Genomic DNA, 19,848 nt, shown 5'->3' on the forward strand with positions numbered 1-19,848 from the left:
GCAACGTCAGCACCGAAGACGAATCAACCAACAACATCAAACCGCACTGGTCAAACACAAACACGAAGAAGAATAAGGATAGGAGAATACAACTTTGAGACCGTTGACAATTTCTCCTATCTAGGGTCGAAAATCACAACCGATAACAACTACGATGATGAAATCCGCGCACGGTTGTTGTCAGCCAACAGAGCCTATTTCAGCTTACAAAGACTGTTCCGCTCGAAACGTCTTACCATAGGGTCAAAGCTCTTACTGTACAAGACTATGATCTTGCCAGTCCTCATGTATTCCTCGGAAACTTGGGTTCTTAGCAAGAAAAATTGCGAACTCTTGGCCGCGTTCGAGAGAAGAATCCTCCGAAGAATTTTTGGCCCCCTACATGAGGATGGACGATTCCGTAGCCTACACAATGACGAAATCTATGCGCGATACCATGACCGTCCGGTTGTGGATAAAATCCGGCTCAATAGGTTACGGTGGGCGGGCCACTTAATCCGTATGGATGAGGATGATCCCACCCGGAAAGCCTATAAGGGCAATATCTATGGTAGAAAAAGAAAACGAAGCAGACCCTGCCTAAGATGGAGCGATGGCGTAGGTCAGGACGCCAGACAGCTTTTAGGAATATCGAATTGGTGGACCTCGGCGCAAAACCGGGATGTCTGGAGTTCCTTATTAAGGCAGGCCTAGACCGGATACCCATTGTTGCGCCGTTGATGATGATAATCTCATCAGAGACTAAGTGTATGCCCTAAACTCCACTAAGAAGTGAACAGGAAACACTAATACATATATGCTAAAACTGTACGCCACAAATCATTCCAATGGTGGCTGGCTAAGTTACCCTGTCAGGAACAACCAAGTTACAAGTTGTCAGTACTTTGAAGAGGACCAGATTTTCATCCGGCTAACTTGAAAATTTGACTGTAACTTCTTCAATTAATTATTTAGTAAAATACATACGATTTTAACAATTGGTGAAGAAATTTGAATGTGAATCTATTTTATAAATTTGCCCACTCTGTGGTCCATAAAACATTATTTTCTATTCTTTTAGATAATTATCCAAGAGGGTTCCACAGTTCACCACCGAAGGCCTTGAAAAAATCTAGCATTGTTTATACGATCCTAAGTAATTTTGTAAGAAACTGTCAATAATAAAATGTTTTCTTACACCTGAAAAGTCTTCCAATCGATTATGGATTGTAACCTGAAAATGTAATCCCAGAAAAATCTTGAAAAAAACTCTTTTTTTGGGTTTCTTCCCCTAAGTAAAATGACGAACAGTTGACCTTTCGTTCCTTTCTAATGAAGGAAAATGCACGACGTTTCCCCAAACCACTAACATAGTTTATCTATCTCAGCTGATTTTGCCGTTTACCCAAATAAATTACTTCCTTTAAGGGAAAATTAAGAAGATATTGTGCGTCACATTCGCCATGACTCGCAGCGGTCAATAAAGCCTTCAACCCCTTTCGTACATCGATCCGCTTCCACGATTCCACAGTCAGCCAGGTGTTATGACGTGGTCAACGGTCTGCACAGCACCCAAGAAAAGAGCACTTTTAATGGCAGTCCAATATTCATCGATATTCTTATGCAGCAAAATAGGTTTCCCTGGCTTGACAGTGGTGTCGAGCGACAGCTGTATCATACACTCGGTCGATGCTAAGCTTGGGGAGTCGCAGCTCTCCAACTCTCCAAGAAGTGGCGGACACAACACGCAAGTGGATGTAAGCGACCAGCAGATGGTAATCCGTTTCAAGGCAAATGTCAGCGCCTCCCTTGTTACGTAAATTCAGCAGGCAAATCCTAAAGCTACCGATGATCGCGGAGTGATCAGTTGCAACCCAACTTATCGACCTTATGGGAGGCTCTGTGCTCGAACAATAGACTACCAATGACGAGACGGTGGAAGCTGGAGAATTCCACAAACCTGCCACCATTATCGTTACGGTTGCCAAGTCTGTGCTTGTCGCAAGAGGAAGAGGAGTACTCTCCAGGGTCCTACCATCTTATTTCGCTTAGGCCCAGAATGTGGAGCTTATACCGTTGGAATTCCCACTCAAGTTGGTAAAAGCGAACATTCTGAGTACCGTTGTCAAAGATGCTGCGACAATCCGGAAAGCAATCATTGTCTGTTTTCGAAAGATGTCAGGTCACTCCCTATTCCTAGCATTTTTGACCTTTCGGTAACAATAAAGGTAACAACTTGTTAACACACGAAGTGCACCAACAAGACTAATGGCAGGCACTTAGCCAGGTTGTCAGAAACAGACTATCGTTCTTGGCCAAAAAAGGGCAAATGCATGTTTATTATTCCATATTCCAGCTCAAAACTAGAAAGCCTAGAGGCTGCTGGGTAGTCAAAAGATAGTTGACCTGGTCTGGGAATACTTCTACGCGACTCTATCAACCACAGCGAATCATTGGAGCCCCGAGGGGTAAGAATAGGTCCATGCAGAGAGAAGGGAAAGGGAGGGTAGGAAATGCTGTGCCTCCAAAATGTAAAAGAACCCATATGTGTTATAATCTGACTCTAGCCTCCTTAAGGAAATATAAAAGACCATCAATCATGCAGGGATCTCAGCTCAAGAAGACTTGTTTGAGGTTAAAAAACTTCTTATACCATCTACACTTAAGCCGAAACCGGCCATAATCCTTACACCAAAAAATTATGTGTTCGTTGGTTTCCCTAACCTTGCAAGTGTTACATTCATCCGAATCTATGTTGCCAAACCTCTTGAGAGAAACTTTATTGTATGTGTGATTGGTCCTAAGACGAATCAGTAATTTTGCTACGGAAGATGTAAGTATACGTGTAGCTTCCAGTTTAATTACAGGTAAAGTTGCATGAATGTTAGAGAACAATGGTCCTTTGACTGGTGATTTTTCCAGAAAGTCATCCTCCCTTTCTCTATAGCAGTGTTCCTGAATTACTTTAAGAACATCCCCAGGGGAGGGTTTGATCAATACGGTAGGACCAGACCCCAGAGCCTTACGAGCCTCAAGATGGGCGAGTTCGTTTAGGGGTACCCCGCATAAGCCGGACGCCAGAGACTTTTCAGTGACTTAAAAAGGGGGTCAGAAGCAAGAGTATGCATTTTACTCACTAGATGATGCAGTAGCGCAGTTTGTTTGAGTCATTTGCAGGTATGGAGAGAGTCTGTAATAATAGCAAGTTTCTACGCTCCCATTCTGAAGGCCCCATTGATGGCCTGAAGAACGGCAAAAAGTTCAGCAGCCAAAGAAAAATGTGAGGCATGCGTCCTCTCAGGACCAACTATAGCACAGGCAGACCGATCCCTCATTAAAGCAACAAGGACCAGAAAACACCTTGATTTAAGGCCCTCCACAGCCCTTCCGCACGTAGCCGTCACATGGCCTCTGTCAGCGCCACCAAAGTTATTCGACAGGATAACCTGAAGCTTGTTAGAAGTGCGGGAATAACGTTGGGAATTACAGTATCGAACAAGCTTCGGAAAGGTTTATAGATCGAGGACAGACTATTGACAGCATCTGGGTTTCACACCACCAATTCCAGGATTCCTTTCTTTTAATTTAAGGCTGCCAGAAGAAGCCTTCTGAAACGGAGTTGTGGCCAAAGCAAAGACCTCGTGTAAAGGGGTGGTCCTGACCAGCTCCAAGCATCTTCGCAAGATACAAGTAGATATTGAGTTGAGTTTGTTTTCAAAGTACTTTGGATCATAGTGTAAGTGGCGGAATATTCTATAATGGGCTTTACCAAAGATCTATAGAGATTAATTGCCTTTTGGGGTGGGAAACCCCAAGAAACACTATTTAAAAAATTAATCAACCTACCAACTTTGAGGGTTTTACGAATATAGAGCTCAAGTGGTCCCTTACATAGCACGTCCTTGTTATCTCCCTACCTAAAAAGGTGATGGATTTAACACGGGTTAGGGTATAGTCATAATTTTAATGAGCACTGGTGTTACCCTGCTCCTTTTGAAGAAGATAGATTTGGATTTGGTTAAATAATTCGATAGGCCCATTCTATGGGATTCAGCGAAAAACGCATTCACTTGCAGCATTGGACTTGAAATGCAGGATTGGACTTGAAATGCATACTTGGGGAATGCCATTGCCTACTTAAACACAGTTTAGTCCTTTCTAAAGGTGTCAAAAGGATGTTATTCTTGACACCCGTCAAACAATTTCAACAGGAAAAAGGAAATTTGACATTATGTCACTCAAGGTCGCCAGATCAACCTTCTCATAGGCGTTCTCACATCCAGCGCCACAACCAATACCTGCTGATCCTTGCTTTTAGCGAACGAAATGTACAATAAGACATCGTTGATACAGGCGAATGTAGATTAACCTGCAGAATAAACAGTTTGCAGGTAGGACTTTGTATTCATCAATGAATATATTGATTTGGAACTTTATCACTGAATTAAGCATTTTAGTAAATACATGAGAAGAATTGGACGATAACTAACCAAAAGTTCAGGGTCAGGTTTTGGGAATGGGTACCACCCTAATAATGGACCAGTTCCCAAACGGACTTAACTTGCACCAGATGAGGTTCGAACCCTGCAGCGAATCAGAGAAAATTTCCGGCGCCAACCAGCGTATATACTGGTAAGTAATATTGTCAGGCCCAAGGACAAAAACACGCTTATGCCTAAGCAAGGCAGTAGTTAGTACTTCTTTAGAGAGGGGCTGAGAAAATGTGGGATATCTAAGGGCATCCGGAAGAGAGGCCGATTGGGGGCAATACTGCCCAGCCAGAAGTTCAAGATATTCAAGAGAAATCTTGGGTCCCAGTACAGGAATTTGTCACTAAGGTATAATATTTGCGAAAACCCAGCATGTATTTCCAGAAAGACTTAACATCCTTTGTCACAGTTAAGTCAGTCCAAATCTCATGCCATTGCTCATGCATGTTTGGCCTCCTCAAGGAGGAGAAAATTTGTAGTGTTTGATCTAGTTCTAAATCGCCTATATGCGATTTGTTTCTTTTTAAATAAATAATAATCTTCAGTTCCGGGACCCACCAAGTCTTGGGCTGGCTTTATTTTTCGTGATAGGTCTGGTGGCTCAGTGAATTCTTTAACCGGGTTATTCAAGAAGGAAGAACACCATCTGACTGGCAAGAAAGTACCACTGTTCCAATATGGAAAAAGAAAGGTAGCCCAGCAGAATGTTCAAATTACCGTCCGATCTGGTTACTTTCCCATACCATGAAGATTTTTGAACGCATTCTTGACAACCGTATTCGCGAAATCGTTGAAATAACCGTGAATCAAGCCAGATTTGTCAAGAACTGCGGAACTACTGACGCAATACCCGCTGCGCGGTTACTCATGGAGAAACACCGTGAGAAGTATCGCCCTCTATACATTGCCTTTCTGGATCTAGAGAAAGCATTTGACCGGGTACCACACGAACTCACCTGGAATGCTTTACGACAACACTCCGACCAGAAGAACTCGTGCGCTGGGTTCAATTGCTCTACCACGATCCGAAAAGTAAAGTTCGAAGTATGGCGGGTGTCTCTGTTGGTATTCATAAAGGAAGCGCCCTCTCACCACTCCTCTTTGTTCTTGTAATGGACATCGTCACACGGGATATCCAACGTCCAGCGCCCTACACATTGCTTTATGCAGATGATGTTTTCCTAGCATCTGATAGCAAAAATGATCTCGAGTAACTTGTTCAAAAATGGAATGATCGCCTCATGCGACACGGTTTCCGAATGAATTTAAACAAAACTGAATTTTTGACGACCGATTCCCATGAAACAGGCACAATCACTGTCAGCGGCAGCGATCTGCCCAGAACTGAGCGATTTAAATACCTCGGGTCAACGCTATCAGCCAATGGAGAACTGCGTTATGAAATTGCTTCACGCATTAATGCAACCTGGATGAAGTGGCGTTCCACATCTGGTGTCCTTTGTGATCGACGTATCAACGAAAGTCTCAAATCTAAAATTTACCGCAATGTCGTCCGTCCAGTCGCTCTCTATGGTTCTGAGTGTTGGCCGACCATAAAAGACAATGAACGGCGTCTTGCGGTAATGGAGACGAAGATGCTACGTTGGACTAGTGGCGTCACACGTTTAGATCACATCCGAAATGAGGATATCCGCGATCGTTATGGGGTTGCACCGATCGTGGAAAAGTTGCGAGAGAGGCGTCTTCGATGGTATGGTCACGCAATTCGTGCAAACGAGAATTCACTTGCCAAGATTGGTCTGAACATCGAAGTCGATGGTAAACGACCAAAAGGCAGACCTAAACAACGGTGGCTTGATACGCTGGATGGGGATTTGAAAGCCTCGAGATTGCACCCAGATCAGGCATTCGATAGAGCCAAATGGCGAAGCCGATCACGACGAGCCGACCCCGCTTGTGAACGGGACAAAGGCTGAAGAAAAAGAAGAAGAGTGAAGATATCTACTTGTGGCCTTATGTTGCTGATCTGAACCTTTAACCTATTAGAATCAATTTTGAATTTACAAGACATATTACGCAACTGCGTGGAAGTCCAAATGGGAGTGTGGTGACTGTTGTGATGAGGACATTGTTATATATCTCAGAAAAAGAGGGAAGCCTTAACTTCCCTGTTAGAAATACTGGGAGGGAAATGGACTGACACAATTACGAAATTAGACGTGAGGTTAAGTGTTTCAACTATGACAACATCATGTTCTGAAACATAGTTAATTTGGCGGAAAAGAACCGACTATTGAAGCGCCAAAATGACGCCGCATCAATTATCTTCCCTAAATTTTGCTGTCAGATTAAATCCCGAAATGAACTTTGAGAACTTGTCTCACCATAGGGTCAAAGCTCTTACTGTACAAGACAATGATCTTGCCAGTCCTTATGTATTCCGCGGAGACTTGGGTTCTTAGCAAGAAAAATTGCGAACTCCTGGCCACGTTCGAGAAAAGAATGCTCCGAAGAATTTTTGGTCCTCTACATGAGGATGGACGATTCCGTAGCCTACATAACAACGAAATCTATGAGCGATACCGGTAAAACTAGACAACGAACGCATAAAAACTGCTCAATAATATAACTATATCCAACAAAGTGTGAGACTGGAAGTACACCGCGACTCTACTCACAGCGAACCATTCGACCGCAGAGGGGCACGGATATATCAATGCCAAGAAAGAAAGACAGTAGTGGCAGGAAAGGGGCTATAGCCTCCTTACAAAAACCTAAAAGGTTCTCAATTATGCAAGGAAACCTACTCAACAGAATTTGTTGAAGGTTCAAATGCATGGTATACCATCTATACTTTACCCGGAACCTGGTATACCTACTCCTTACACCAGAAAATTATTAGTTTCCCTAACTTTACAAGTCTTGCATATCGAAAAAATTAAAAATTTACTGACGGTTTCGTCCAGGGCAGAGGCAACTCATCAGACGCTGCCTCATATGCCGAAGCTATATTTCCAAATCTGCGTATGTCCGAAGCTATATTTCCAAATCTCTTGAGAAAGACTTTATTAAATGTATGATTGGTTTGAAAACGATTCAGTAATTTTTCCTCGGAAGCTGTAAGTACACGGGTGGCCTACGGCTTAATTATAGATAAAGTCACGTAAATGTTGGCGAAAAAATGTACTTTCACCCGTTAGGCTGCCAAAAGGTCATCCTCCCACTCCTTGTATGAGTGTTCCTGAATGGTCTTCAGAATATCAACAGGGGAGCGCTCGACCAATCTCGTGCGATACTCACCCAGAAACTTACAGGTCTCTACATGCCCACAAAAGCCGGACAGAGAATTTTCAGTGACTTAAAGCAGGTGTCAGAAACCAGGGCATATACTTTGCCCACCAGGTAGTGTGATCGCGAAGTTTGTTTGAGTAATTTACAAGTCTGGAAACAGTCTGTAATAATGGCAACTTTCTGCTCACCCATCCTGAAGAAACTGTCTTCATGGCCTGAAGGATAGCAAAAAGTTCAGCCGTCAAAACTAACATTCAAGGAAAACCGTAAGACCTGGGTTCCAGCCACAGGCCGAATTATCACATCTGAAGGCAGCATTCCACGCCAGGACCAGCAAACCTGTAGATTTAAAGCCATCGACCAACCTACCACAAGCAGCCGCCACGTGGGCCCTGCCACAGGTTCCTCCCAAATCATAAGGCAAGATGACCTGAACCTTATTTCCAATCACGGGGAACTACAGTGTCAAACAGGCTCCGGAACGACCTATAGATCGAGAACAGACCATTGTCAGCATCCGTACCACCAAATTCTAGGTTTTGTGATTCCTTTCCTAGTTTAAAAAGTTCTTAGGCCGCCAAGAGGAGCAGGGGCTGGGACTGGACAGTACAGCCCCAGCTAGATAAACAAAATATTCAAAATTCTTCCTAGGATCCCAAGTTGGAGGCGTGCCACTAATGTAGCCACGAAAACAATTCATGGATTTCCAAAACGGACATAACATCTTTTGTACCAGATAAATCAGACCAAATTTCAGGCCAGCGCTCCTATTTCACGTTCGCAACCACCATCCTCCAAAACAATTTCCGTTTTCAAAAGGCTCTTTAGAGTTGGAATATCCTCCTGCTGACCCACGCTTTTCACCTACTCGAATCAATCTTGAATTTAAGAGAGATTGAGCACCTGCATAGAGATGTAGATAGGAGTGTGGATTGCACTGTCAACACTGACTGGCAGAATTTACAAGAGCAATGTCCAGAACCAAGTCCAATTGGTTAGACCTGGACGGTGGGTTATAAAAAGTGGGCATACCATTATTAAGGAAGATAAATGCGGAAGTGAGGACCACAGCCTCTAGACGTATGCCATTGCTGAGGTAATCACCCAAATTGATGGATCTGGCATTCAGGCCACCCGTGATGAGAACATTATTACACTTTTCAAATGAAATCCCTGCTGGGAATACCGGGGGAGATAAACCGAAACAATCACAAAATTGGAAGAGGTTGAGCATTTCCGCTATGACGATAACATAGTCTGAAACATAACTGACTTGGCGGAAGCGAATGGATTTACGGAAAGCCAAAATGACAGCACCATAGCTGCCCTCCCTAACCTTAGCTGAAAGATTAAATCTAGAGATGAATTTAGAGAGGGGCCTGGGGTCAATAGAAACCGTTTTCGTGACAGCCAACATTCAAAGAATTCTGGAGATATTACAATTACCATGGATACTTTCAGATGAAGACGAAAAACAATTAGAAATTATGCAAGTTCTCAATTGTTACAACCCAGCAGTTTACGCTACGAAGTGTTGCGTTATATCCCATGCACCCATGCAGCAAGGACTGCGGAGCTGACCCAAATTGTCTACTGTGCAAAGGAAAGGAGGGTGTGGACCATCGGCACATTGCACATTGAATACAGGAGAGCCCTTAGCACAAATCGCAGATGAGGTTGATACAAATCAACCTCAACCACTGTGAGGCGGCGCAGGATCTACTCCCGCAAACCATCCGCGAGAAAAACATCGATGTGGCCATACTAAGTGAACCATACCGAAACCACGGTGGTAGCGTTTGGGTTAAAGACCAAACGGGCCAAGCAGCGCTGTGGACTTGTGGAGAACAACCCTTCCAGGAAATAATGGAGCACCCGGAGGAGGGCTTCATCAGAGCGAAGGTGAAGGGCATCCACATCTACAGCTGCTATGCTCCACCCAGCGCTACACTCGTCGAGTATGAGCGGATGCTTGCTGCTCTTGTTTTGGATGCAAGAGGACGTTGGCCGATCATAATAGGAGGCGATTTCAACGCGTGGGCTCTTGAATTGGGCAGCCGGATAACTAATGTCAGGGGACGTGTTCTCCTCGAAGCATTCGCGGAGCTTGACGTGGTACTGGCGAATGTTGGGTCTTCGTACACTTTCCGGGGAAGGGGCCTGGGGTCTATAGTGGACCTGACATACGTGAGTGCCACTTTAGCCAGAAGAATCGCTTGGCATGTCAGTGAGGACTATACTCACAGCGACCACCAGGCAATCTGCATAGAGATCAAGGACGGATCGAGCTCGAAAAAGAGTTTTCGCAGAATGCCGGGTGGTATGCTTGGCTGGACAGTGAAAGCTTTCGAGGGGGACACGTTTTCCGCGGTGCTCAAATCCGACATATCCCTGAATGGTACGGCTGAAGAGAAAGCCACCCAGATCACTCGATGGGTGACGGAAGCATGCGATGCTACTATGCCCAGAAGGCCATTGCTCCCCAGTAGGCAACCCAACTACTGGTGGAACAACGAAATCGCAAGTCTGCGAGCCGCATGCTTTCGGGCAAGGAGGCTTTGCCAGAGGCTCAGGGGAAAACCCGGTGGCGACGGTCGAGAGGAGGTACACAAGCAATTGCGTGGCCGCCTAAAGGAAGCCATTCGGAGGAGCAAAAAGAACTGCTTCAAACAGTTGTGCGACCATGCCGACATAAACCCTTGGGGCGAGGCTTACAGAGTGGTGATGAAAAGGCTGCGGAAATCACCCCAGGTGACCTGTCCGCGCCTCCTGAAACACATTGTTACCACTCTGTTCCCTCACCACGAAAATAGGAGAAGGCAAATTTTTGTCCAGCTAAATGACGGCATAATACCGCCCGTAACTGTGGAGGAGCTGCGGGAAATATGTGGTAGGTTCGGTGACAACAAGGCCCCAGGTTTGGATGGCATCCCCAACCGAGCTTTGAAACTGGCAGTGAAGACTAGGCCCGAACTTTTCGCCAACACCTTCGAGCCGTGCCTAAAAGAAGGAATATTCCCTGCCCAGTGTAAAAAGCAAAAGTTGGTGCTGCTTCCGAAGCCTGGCAAGCCACCTGGAAACCCAGCGTCTTATCGTCCTATCTGCCTGTGGGATACAATGGGGAAGATGATGGAGAGAATCATCTACAACAGACTCCTGCCCATCGTCGAAGCCAGCAATGGTTTGTCGGAACGCCAGTTTGGTTTCCGACGCACCCATTCTACGGTGGACGCAATTGGCATGGTGGTAAACCTGGCAAAAGGTGCACTGATTTCTGGTGGCTGCTGTGCCGTGGTGGCGTTGGATGTCAAAAACGCATTCAACTCGGCCAACTGGAATAGAATTAAACGGGCGTTGGCTGACATAGGTGTCCCCGAATACTTAGCAAATTTGGTGGAAAACTACCTCTCAGAGAGGACTCTCTGGTACGGGACGGATGAGGGCCCCAAAGAGTACATTGTCACAGCCGGGGTACCACAGGGATCGGTACTTGGTCCCCTGTTGTGGAATATCATCTATAATGGGGTGCTTGCTCTTCCCGTCCCAGAGGGGACCACGATTGTCGGCTTTGCTGATGACCTACCTGTGGTTGTTGCAGCAAAACACCCAGAAGATGTGGAGGTTTACGCAACAGAAACAGTGAGAGCGGTAAAGTCCTGGCTAGAAAAGGCCGGGCTGACCTTGGCGGATGCGAAAACGGAAGCGGTCTTAATAACGAAACGCAGAAAAAATAACACTGTAAAAGTGGAGGTCGGTGGACATACGGTCGTATCAAAGCCGGCTATCAAATACCTGGGGGTAATAATTGACACCAAATTGAGTTTTAGGGAACACCTAGAGTATGCATGCCAAAAGGCAGCCAGTGCCACCACGGCACTTGCAAAAATGTTGCCAAATATTGGTGGGCCGAAACATTGCCGGAGGTTGGTGCTAGCCGGAGTGGTGCACTCCATCCTGCTCTACTCGTCGCCTGTGTGGGCAGAGGCGCTTGCAAACTCTCAGAGACGGAAGCAGGTGAACTCGGTTTACCGGCGGATGGCTTTGAGGGTTTGCAGTGCTTTTAGAACCACATCGGATGAGACAGTGTTGGTGGTGGCAGGCATGATCCCGGTTGACATTCTGGCCAAAGAAATTAGTGTCCTGTACAATGCAAGACGTATGGAGGGGCATGCACATGCGGCAAGGTCAGAGTCGCTTGATCTCTGGCAACGCAGATGGGACGAGTCTGCGAAAGGTCGGTGAACACACAGGCTCATTCCCAACATTGGGATGTGGCTTGAGCGAAAACATGGGGAAACCAACTACCACATTACCCAGTTCCTCACGGGGCACGGTGGTTGTTACAGGCAGTATCTGCACCGCTTTGGGTTGGATGATTCTCCGAACTGTCCCAGATGCGATGGCATACCGGAGGATCCAGAGCATGTGATGTTTCACTGCCCACGATTTGCGATTGAGAGAAGGAGCTTAAACCAGGTGCTGGGCAGGAGCGGGACCCCGGAGAGCTTGGTTACTGAGATGCTGGAGTCCGAGGAGAAGTGGCTTGCGGTTGGCTCCGCAATCATCGAAATGCAGGAGGAGTTGCTGACGGAACAAAGAAGGAGGAAAACCGCAAATAGGAGAAGGATGAGTGCCTAATCGCAAACCTACCCCGCGAAGTAATACCTCAATGGTGGTCCCGCGGGGCTGGGGCTGGAGAGACCGGGGGTGGTTTTTAGTGGGTGTGAATCCCACACGCGCCCGCTGTAGTTCCGCCGTTCGGGCGTCGGAGCTGCGGCGAACGTGTCTTTCTAAGATTTTCCACCTCCGTGTACGCACCCTCAGCTTTTGGTCATTCATCCGAATCCAGATCTCGTAATCGTCATACTCTAATAAAAAGGTTGTGATTCACCAATTCTGGCACGTTATGTTGCTGTTAATCGGGTCTGATATTAAATCCCCAAGGGTAGTTAGCGCTACTTACCATGTCTTCTTCATCATCCAAGTTATTAACATCCAATAAAGTGAATTTCCAAGCCTGCACACATAACGGCATGAAGTCATTGGTCGGCGGCCTAGTGCTTTTTACTTTGGTTCTCTTACAGCCCTCCTTGTCCGGCGCCTTGAAGACTTCAGGGGCTCGTACGGAAGCCGGGGTCGATTCCCTCTTCTTCTGGTAGTCATTGCTGCTACTATTCCTATGGTTCAATTGACTAGTCAAGTTCCCCCGTCGGGCGTCGTCATATTTGTAGATGATTGCACGCAACCGCGGGTCTTCGTGATTATACAGAATACAAACTCTTTGGTACTTTCTTTTCACTGCGTAGCCACTCTTGGGGTTGTAGGAGACACAGCTATTGTTTGTCGAGGTGGAGATTGCACTATCAGCACTAAAGTTGGAGGAGAAAGATGCCAGTGACTGGGAACTGCTGTGCGGCTTGAGCAGCGACGTCTTCAGTGCCCTGATTCTTTCGCCCAGTCTGGGCGAGGAGGCTGGCGAGGCGCGGTCCGAGGGGCTTTTGTTGTTCTTGAGGTATTTCTTGACTGGCCGCGGTGACGCCCGCGGTAAAAACCTGTTCAGCGGGCTGCTGTGTTCAGACGCGAAGATAAATTCGTCATCAGTCTCCCAGTCACTCAGATCTTCTACACTAAGCGAGGATGAATCATTGGGGCCTGGGACCGAGGTCGCGCAGCTGCACGCTCCCGTAAGGTCGTCTGTGGGTTCAATGGAAAGGTAACTCTCGCGGGGATTCCCGATAGTTCGGAATTTCCAAATGGGCTGGTAGATATCGTCTTCGGGGGCAGAGGGGGCGGGCGCCGAGCTCTTATCGCTCCCATTGTCACTGGTGTCTCCACTTTTATCACCGGATGTTATGGCACTTTTATGACCGATCGGACGCGGTTTTTTGTTTGTTGGGGACGTTGGCGTTATCACTATCGCGGCAGAAGCGTACATTTCGATAAGCGTCTTCTGATCGAATTTCACGTAGATCGGGGAACTGCTGACCGCGTGCAGGAAGGTGCGCAGACTGGGCTCGAGGGAAAGAAGTTGCCGCTTGAGACTCTTCGACACTTCAATCGCGGTGAGGAGATTTCGCAAGATCGAGGGTCTAATGAACACGTCCGTGCGGTTGAAAAGCGACTGGAGAATTTCTCTTTTGCATTGGCTGCGTGTGGGCGCCAGAAGGTTTTTCCTCGCTATGACTAAACTCGCTACAACGGGACCTATTCGTTGTTCATCTTGCCCGGGACTGCGGTTGTTCCCAGAAGTTTTATCAACTTGCGGTTGTTGGGTCACTCGGAGATCACTGCCATCACTGTGGGCTTCCGGCGATAAAGAGTCACGCGCGCTTGTTGCTTTCTTTTGGGTGCAGTCGTCCGGTACAGCTTGAGCGGTACTGCCAGCGCCCGCACTGCTTTCACTTTCGCGGCTCAGGAACGTATCGAATGCAATTAGAATGTCGTTAACGAACTGCGAGTCTCTTTCATGGAAGGCGTTCCGCTTCGATTGGCGCTCACCATTGCTGGCGAGCCCGGCGGAGGCCGCGGCGGCTGCAACGACGGCACTACCGTCCGCGATATCGTCACTATCGTCCACTTTCACATAAATCGCGCGACGTTTCGATCGGATCCGCTTTTCCATTAGATGCCGTTTGAAATTGTCGATCATTAACTCGACACGAAGGTTGCTGGGCGCAGTGAGCAGTAGAGATTTCAGTGAATCATCGTCGTCTTGGGCACCTTCGCCGCGGGCCACATTGGCCTTTTCGATTGTAAGTTCTACTGCGGAGGGCAAGCGCGATCGGTACACGGAAGCAGCACGGAACGCGGAAGTAGCGTCGGCCAGGTTGGCGGTACTCGTGCACAGGAATCCGCAACAGTTGAAATTTAACGATGGAATACTTTTTATGTTGGAAATGGAGTCGTCCGACGCGGGTTGGGGACTGTAGTCGTGTGTCTGGCGACGTAATGATGTCAGCCAGTCGACGACGTTATCTTGAATCATAAAAAACGACGACGCTCGTGGTCGCGATCGAAACGGGCTAGGCAGTAGGTCGGGGGTGGCGGTGGGTGCATTCGAAGCAGTTGCCTCCGCGGCCGGAGTTGTCGCACTATCGCATTCTACAACTCTCCCAACCTCGCCGTGATCGAGTGTCGATACGCTTCCCCGGCAAAAGCCAAGATTGTTGATATTCGAATCGGATTTGGAGTTGGGCTTGTTGCTGCTCCTCCTGCAGCTGTTATCACTTGAGGCTTCTCGTTCCGCTTTCAATGAGTTCATTAAATGATCGTCGCTTTTGCGTAACCGCCCGTAAATACGCCGTCCGTTGTCCTTCCGGCCCCGCGATCGATCTGCCTCGAACGATTGATTCACGCCAATTGCGCTTTGATTATTGAGAGTTCTTCCAAAATAGTCGACCGCGTCCACATTATGAATGATCTCCAATTTCCGGCGTTTGTTTGCGTCACGACCAGGTTTGCTATTACGCGAACGCACCTTTCTGAATGTTCCAAGAAGATCGCGAAGCACTGCGCTCCCCGCCCCCGACTTGGGGTTCGAGCGACTCTCAACAGTGATATCGCTTGATTTCTTCGGCACTTCTGAATGGAAATGTGAATGCAAATTAGGCCGCACCGAGCATTGTTCACACTGGACAGTTTCAGAATTGTATATTCTGCCGCATTGTCCGCAAATATTCTCATAAATGTTCTCAACTTGGTCGCCGCCAATCTGACCGCTTAGAATGAATCGGCAGAAGTTACAATATCGTCCCTCAGAATCGAAGATTCCATAACGACATCCTTCGCAAATATTCTCATAGATAACCGTCGACGGGGAGTTGCGGTCTTCCGCGCACCAGAACTTCGAGAGTAACAGATTCCGATTGCAAGACTCCTCACCAGACACTGGCAATCCGTGATAACTGCTAGAGGGAGCCGCACCTTGGCTACCTTCCTCTCCCTGGCTAGTAAGCGCAGTACATGTTGTTAGCGTTCCTCCGCCCAAACCGCTGGCGTATTTTTCATCAGAATCACTCGACATCATAGCGGCTAGTTGAGGCTGAGACGAGAAGTTGTTTTCGTTTTTGCACGCGATATTTCCAGGCTGAGTCATCCGCGCTCAGGGTCTCGGCAGCCACATTTGGGTACCAATTGTGCCTCGATCGCATGCTTTATTCATCACGTCGCAGTTAATTTTAAAAGGCAGTTGGCTAGTGTGACGATGGTACGGTACCCGAGAATGGCAGTTGGCAGTCGCTGTATTCAACTATCTTTGGACGCTATTGTTCAAACGAGTTATCTAACATCTGATACTTGGTAACTTGGAACCACCACTACCCGGAACGCTACGTGAGACTCGCCAAAGGACCAGGGCGCTACCGCTAGGAAGATTTTCCTAATTACCTTAACTTGAGCGTTCCCTGAGAACACTTAACTTCTTATCAAACTTTCTTCTTCGGAACTATAACTGTAACTACTTGTGGTCTGGTCCAAGCCCAAACCCCAATGCGACCTAAGAAGCAACAACCATTCAGAACTCTTCCTCTTCACAGCTCCACAATGAGCCAGACCGACAATTGCGATCATTGTATTTAATTAATTTAGTTCGAAAGATCACCATCCATCGCACACAATTTATGGTCCGCGCAGGCTCCAATTCGAAGAGTCAGCATTCTTCGTACGAACCATCATCTTCCAAGCCCATTCATTTCATTCAGGGAAAGATACTGTAGATATGTTTGCCTGTACCGATGATTGTGTACAGCACATAATTGTACTATCGCGGTTTAATACGGCTGCATATTATTCATATTATACTGTGTACATACGTACGCGCATAGTAAAATTGTTCTTTCCACTTAATTCATGCGATCCGATAAGAACTTCATTTATCTGTTCTTTTTAAGAAAGTGGTCGGCGGAACATGAGAATCGGAGGAATAAGCGATTGCAGCCAAGTCAATCTCGGGAGACCAAAGGCAAAAAGACTGCGAAAACGCAACCCATCCAGCAGATTCACTTGGCTGTGCTGTTTCTGATTTATTAAATTGAAGAAAACCTCGTTGCATAGGAACAAATTGATATTCATAGTGTTTGCCGATGAGTAATGAGGACTACAGCGGGCGCGTGTGGGATTCACACCCACTAAAAACCACCCCCGGTCTCTCCAGCCCCAGCCCCGCGGGAACACAATTGAGGTATTTTCCCCCCAACGATCTTGTGATTTACTCTGCCGCTACTTTTCGTCAGTCTATGTTCCTCCTCCTTCCTCCGAATCCCTCCCGATACTAGATGTAGCCTGCTCCGCATCGCCTACCATTCCCCTTCTTACTCCTATCCTTGTCGAATACCTCATTGGCGAACTTGATACCAAGGTCGAACCTGGCTACGATGGTCTTCCAAACCTCTTTTTGATCAAAACTGGTAAGTCCGTCTCCCTTCCCCTATCTCTTATTTTCAACAAAAGCCTTGAAGAGAATCATTTTCCCAGCTTGTGGAAAGAGGCTCTCATTATCCCCCTCGGACACCACCTTGTCGTGGTGGGGGAGCCTGTAGTAGTTTACTACTACACTAAGGGTGTCCAAAAATATGAATATGGAAACGATGGATATAAACTCTCCAAGTGGTAAGAAGTCACAGACTTCGAATCCACCCGCGACCATGAGCAATCATGTCGCGGCCGAGGCGCGGATTTTGGAGGCCTCACCACGTTCATATTTGCCTATAGAGCAATCTGTAGAAGGCATGCTTTCCGACTCAGTGGAAAGTTTGCATTTAGTGCCTACGGGGAAGTTAGCCAGAAAGGAAAGTACGGAAACTCTCAAATTGGGAGAAACTGGAAATCCGACTACGGCCGGCCCGTCCGCGGTACTACAGCCCAAATCTACCCGCAAGCGGAAGAGAAAGGCCCGGCAGAAGGGAACTTCGGCCACTAAGGAGGGGGACTACAGGCTGAATCCTGCCTGTCAGAACCTTCTCCGCCATCCTTACTGGGAAGAACGGGAAGCTGGTGACGTGGACGCTACTGGTTCAACGCCAGTATGTGGAAATGGATCCAAGCGGTCCGAACACCGTGAACCTAGAAAGGCCCTAAGCCGACGGCAGAAGAGAGCACTGCGAAGGAAGATGAAGCACCTTGGGAATGAGGACATGGACGTGGCTGTACCACTAGGCGCGGTAACGCCCAGAGAAATCGGACGCAAGGTAGCGGAATCTCCGGCGGAAGGTAGGGATAAACTGGAAACCCCGGTAAGATCCACACTGGACGCACCAGACTCTTCAGTCAGCGGTAATGCGCGCAAGAAGCGTAAGACCAACACATCTGCTGTGGCCGACGCTTTATTGTGCTCCGCACCAGGGCTTACATCCACGCGTCTCGCGGGGATTAGGACCGGTGTGCCGGGAGGTAATCAAATCAGCGAGAGAAATCTCAATGAAGCTGGTCCCTCCCACAGGAATACGAACACGAAGGCGGGAAGGAAAAGGACGTATGCGCAAGCTGCGGCCTCTGTTCTGACTGCTGCCATGGGAGTTTCCTCCAAGGATGGCAAAATGTCAGAGGGACAATTTACCATCCTCCAGGAATGCCTGTGGAAGAAAATGATGGAGCCTGGAACGAAGCCACGATTTAACGATCAAGGTTTTCGTGATGGGCTTCTACATTTGGAGTGCGCTGACGAGGCTGCCTTAAAGTGGCTCCAGCAGGTAATCCCAACTTTGAGTTCCGGCGGTCGGCCCAAGTTCATTATTGTGAACACTGAGCTACGCAGGACAGAACATGTCGGATGTTGGCTACCGGGCCCTCGAAGGAAGGCAGAGGACATCATCCGCTTGCTGGGTGAACAGAACCCGGGCATGGACTTTGGGCACTGGAGGGTAAAGTTCATGAATGCCAGGAAGGACCAATCTACAAACGTGGAGGGCTTCAACTTGGTATTCGAACTGGACCAACAGAGTCTGAATGTGCTCAGGGGAAGTCACCATATGGTGCTCCACTTTTTCCTATATAGACTGAAATTCAGTCATATCAGGAGACTGTAGGGCATCATCTCCATTTTGAGAGCGAAGAACAATGATGGTCTTCGACTCACACAACATAGAGCAAATTGCAGCATCTTCGGTGCGCTCTCCCACAATGGAGATGTGCGCGGAAGATAGTGCATACAGGGGCGGAACCCCCGTATGGGGGCTCGCACGGGGGAAGGGACTACAGAGTGAATCCTACCTGCTAGTAACTTCTCCTACACCTTCCAAGGAACAGGCGGAAGGAAGGGAAGCCAGAGACGTGAACGAAACTGACTTGATGCCAGTTCGAGTGATCGAATCTATGCAACCCGGACACCGCAAACCAAGTAAGGTGCTAAGTAGCAAACAGACGCATGCTCTGCGGGATGAGGTGAGATCTTTCGTGGATGAGAACATGGGAATTGCGGTACTCCCAAGTACGGCTTTTCTCAGAGAAATCAATCACGAGGGGATCGAGTCTCTGGCGGTACGGTGTGGGGGAAACCCCGTCATACGCGGACTGCCGCATACGCTTCTAACTGTTTTCCATAAAACAATAGACTAAGTTTATGTCGAAAAGCATAAAGATTGGTCAAATCAACCTGCAGCATGCCAAAGCTCCCTCCTACCTGTTGGCAGCGAGAATGACAAAGCTACAGGATTTCCCCTATATCTTTCTGGTGCAAGAACCGTGGGTTCGATTTAACAGAATCTGTGGTATTGGATCAGTAAAGGGGGCTAGGATCTTCTACGACGAAAGATCCATAAGACCGAGAGCTTGCGTCCTGATGTCAAGACGGTTAGAGGCAACTATGCTGAGACAATATTGTTCCCAGGACTTAGCTACGGTCATCATACAATACCAGATAAATGGCGAGAGGAAAAACATCATAGTTGCCTCCGCTTATTTACCCTATGATTCTTTGTATCCTCCACCGACGCAAGAACTTAGGGATCTGGTGGCGTATGCAGAATCAAGTGGTCACGAACTCTTAATAGGTTGCGATGCGAATGCTCAACATATTTGTTGGGGCAGTAGCAAATGCAATCCAAGAGGAGAGAAGCTATTTGATTTCATCACTTCAGCTGATCTTATGACTGCAAACGTAGGGTGCGCCCCTACGTTCGTGGGACCGAGAAGA

The 19,848-nt window shown here is 47.5% G+C and overlaps 1 protein-coding gene across 1 annotated transcript in view; it reads right to left on the reverse strand.

Annotated features, from left to right (window-relative positions):
* LOC119657147 overlaps window positions 1-16,087 on the reverse strand; it is a 29,915-nt gene extending 13,828 nt beyond the window's left edge. The window contains exon 1 of the mRNA XM_038063924.1: window positions 12,685-16,087. Coding sequence (XP_037919852.1) covers window positions 12,685-15,816 — 3,132 coding nt within the window. The 5' untranslated portion in view covers window positions 15,817-16,087. The remainder of the gene's footprint in view (window positions 1-12,684) is intronic.
* Window positions 16,088-19,848: the final 3,761 nt, after the last annotated feature.

Source organism: Hermetia illucens, chromosome 5 (genome assembly GCF_905115235.1).
Source record: "Hermetia illucens chromosome 5, iHerIll2.2.curated.20191125, whole genome shotgun sequence".
Taxonomy (NCBI): domain Eukaryota; kingdom Metazoa; phylum Arthropoda; class Insecta; order Diptera; family Stratiomyidae; genus Hermetia; species Hermetia illucens.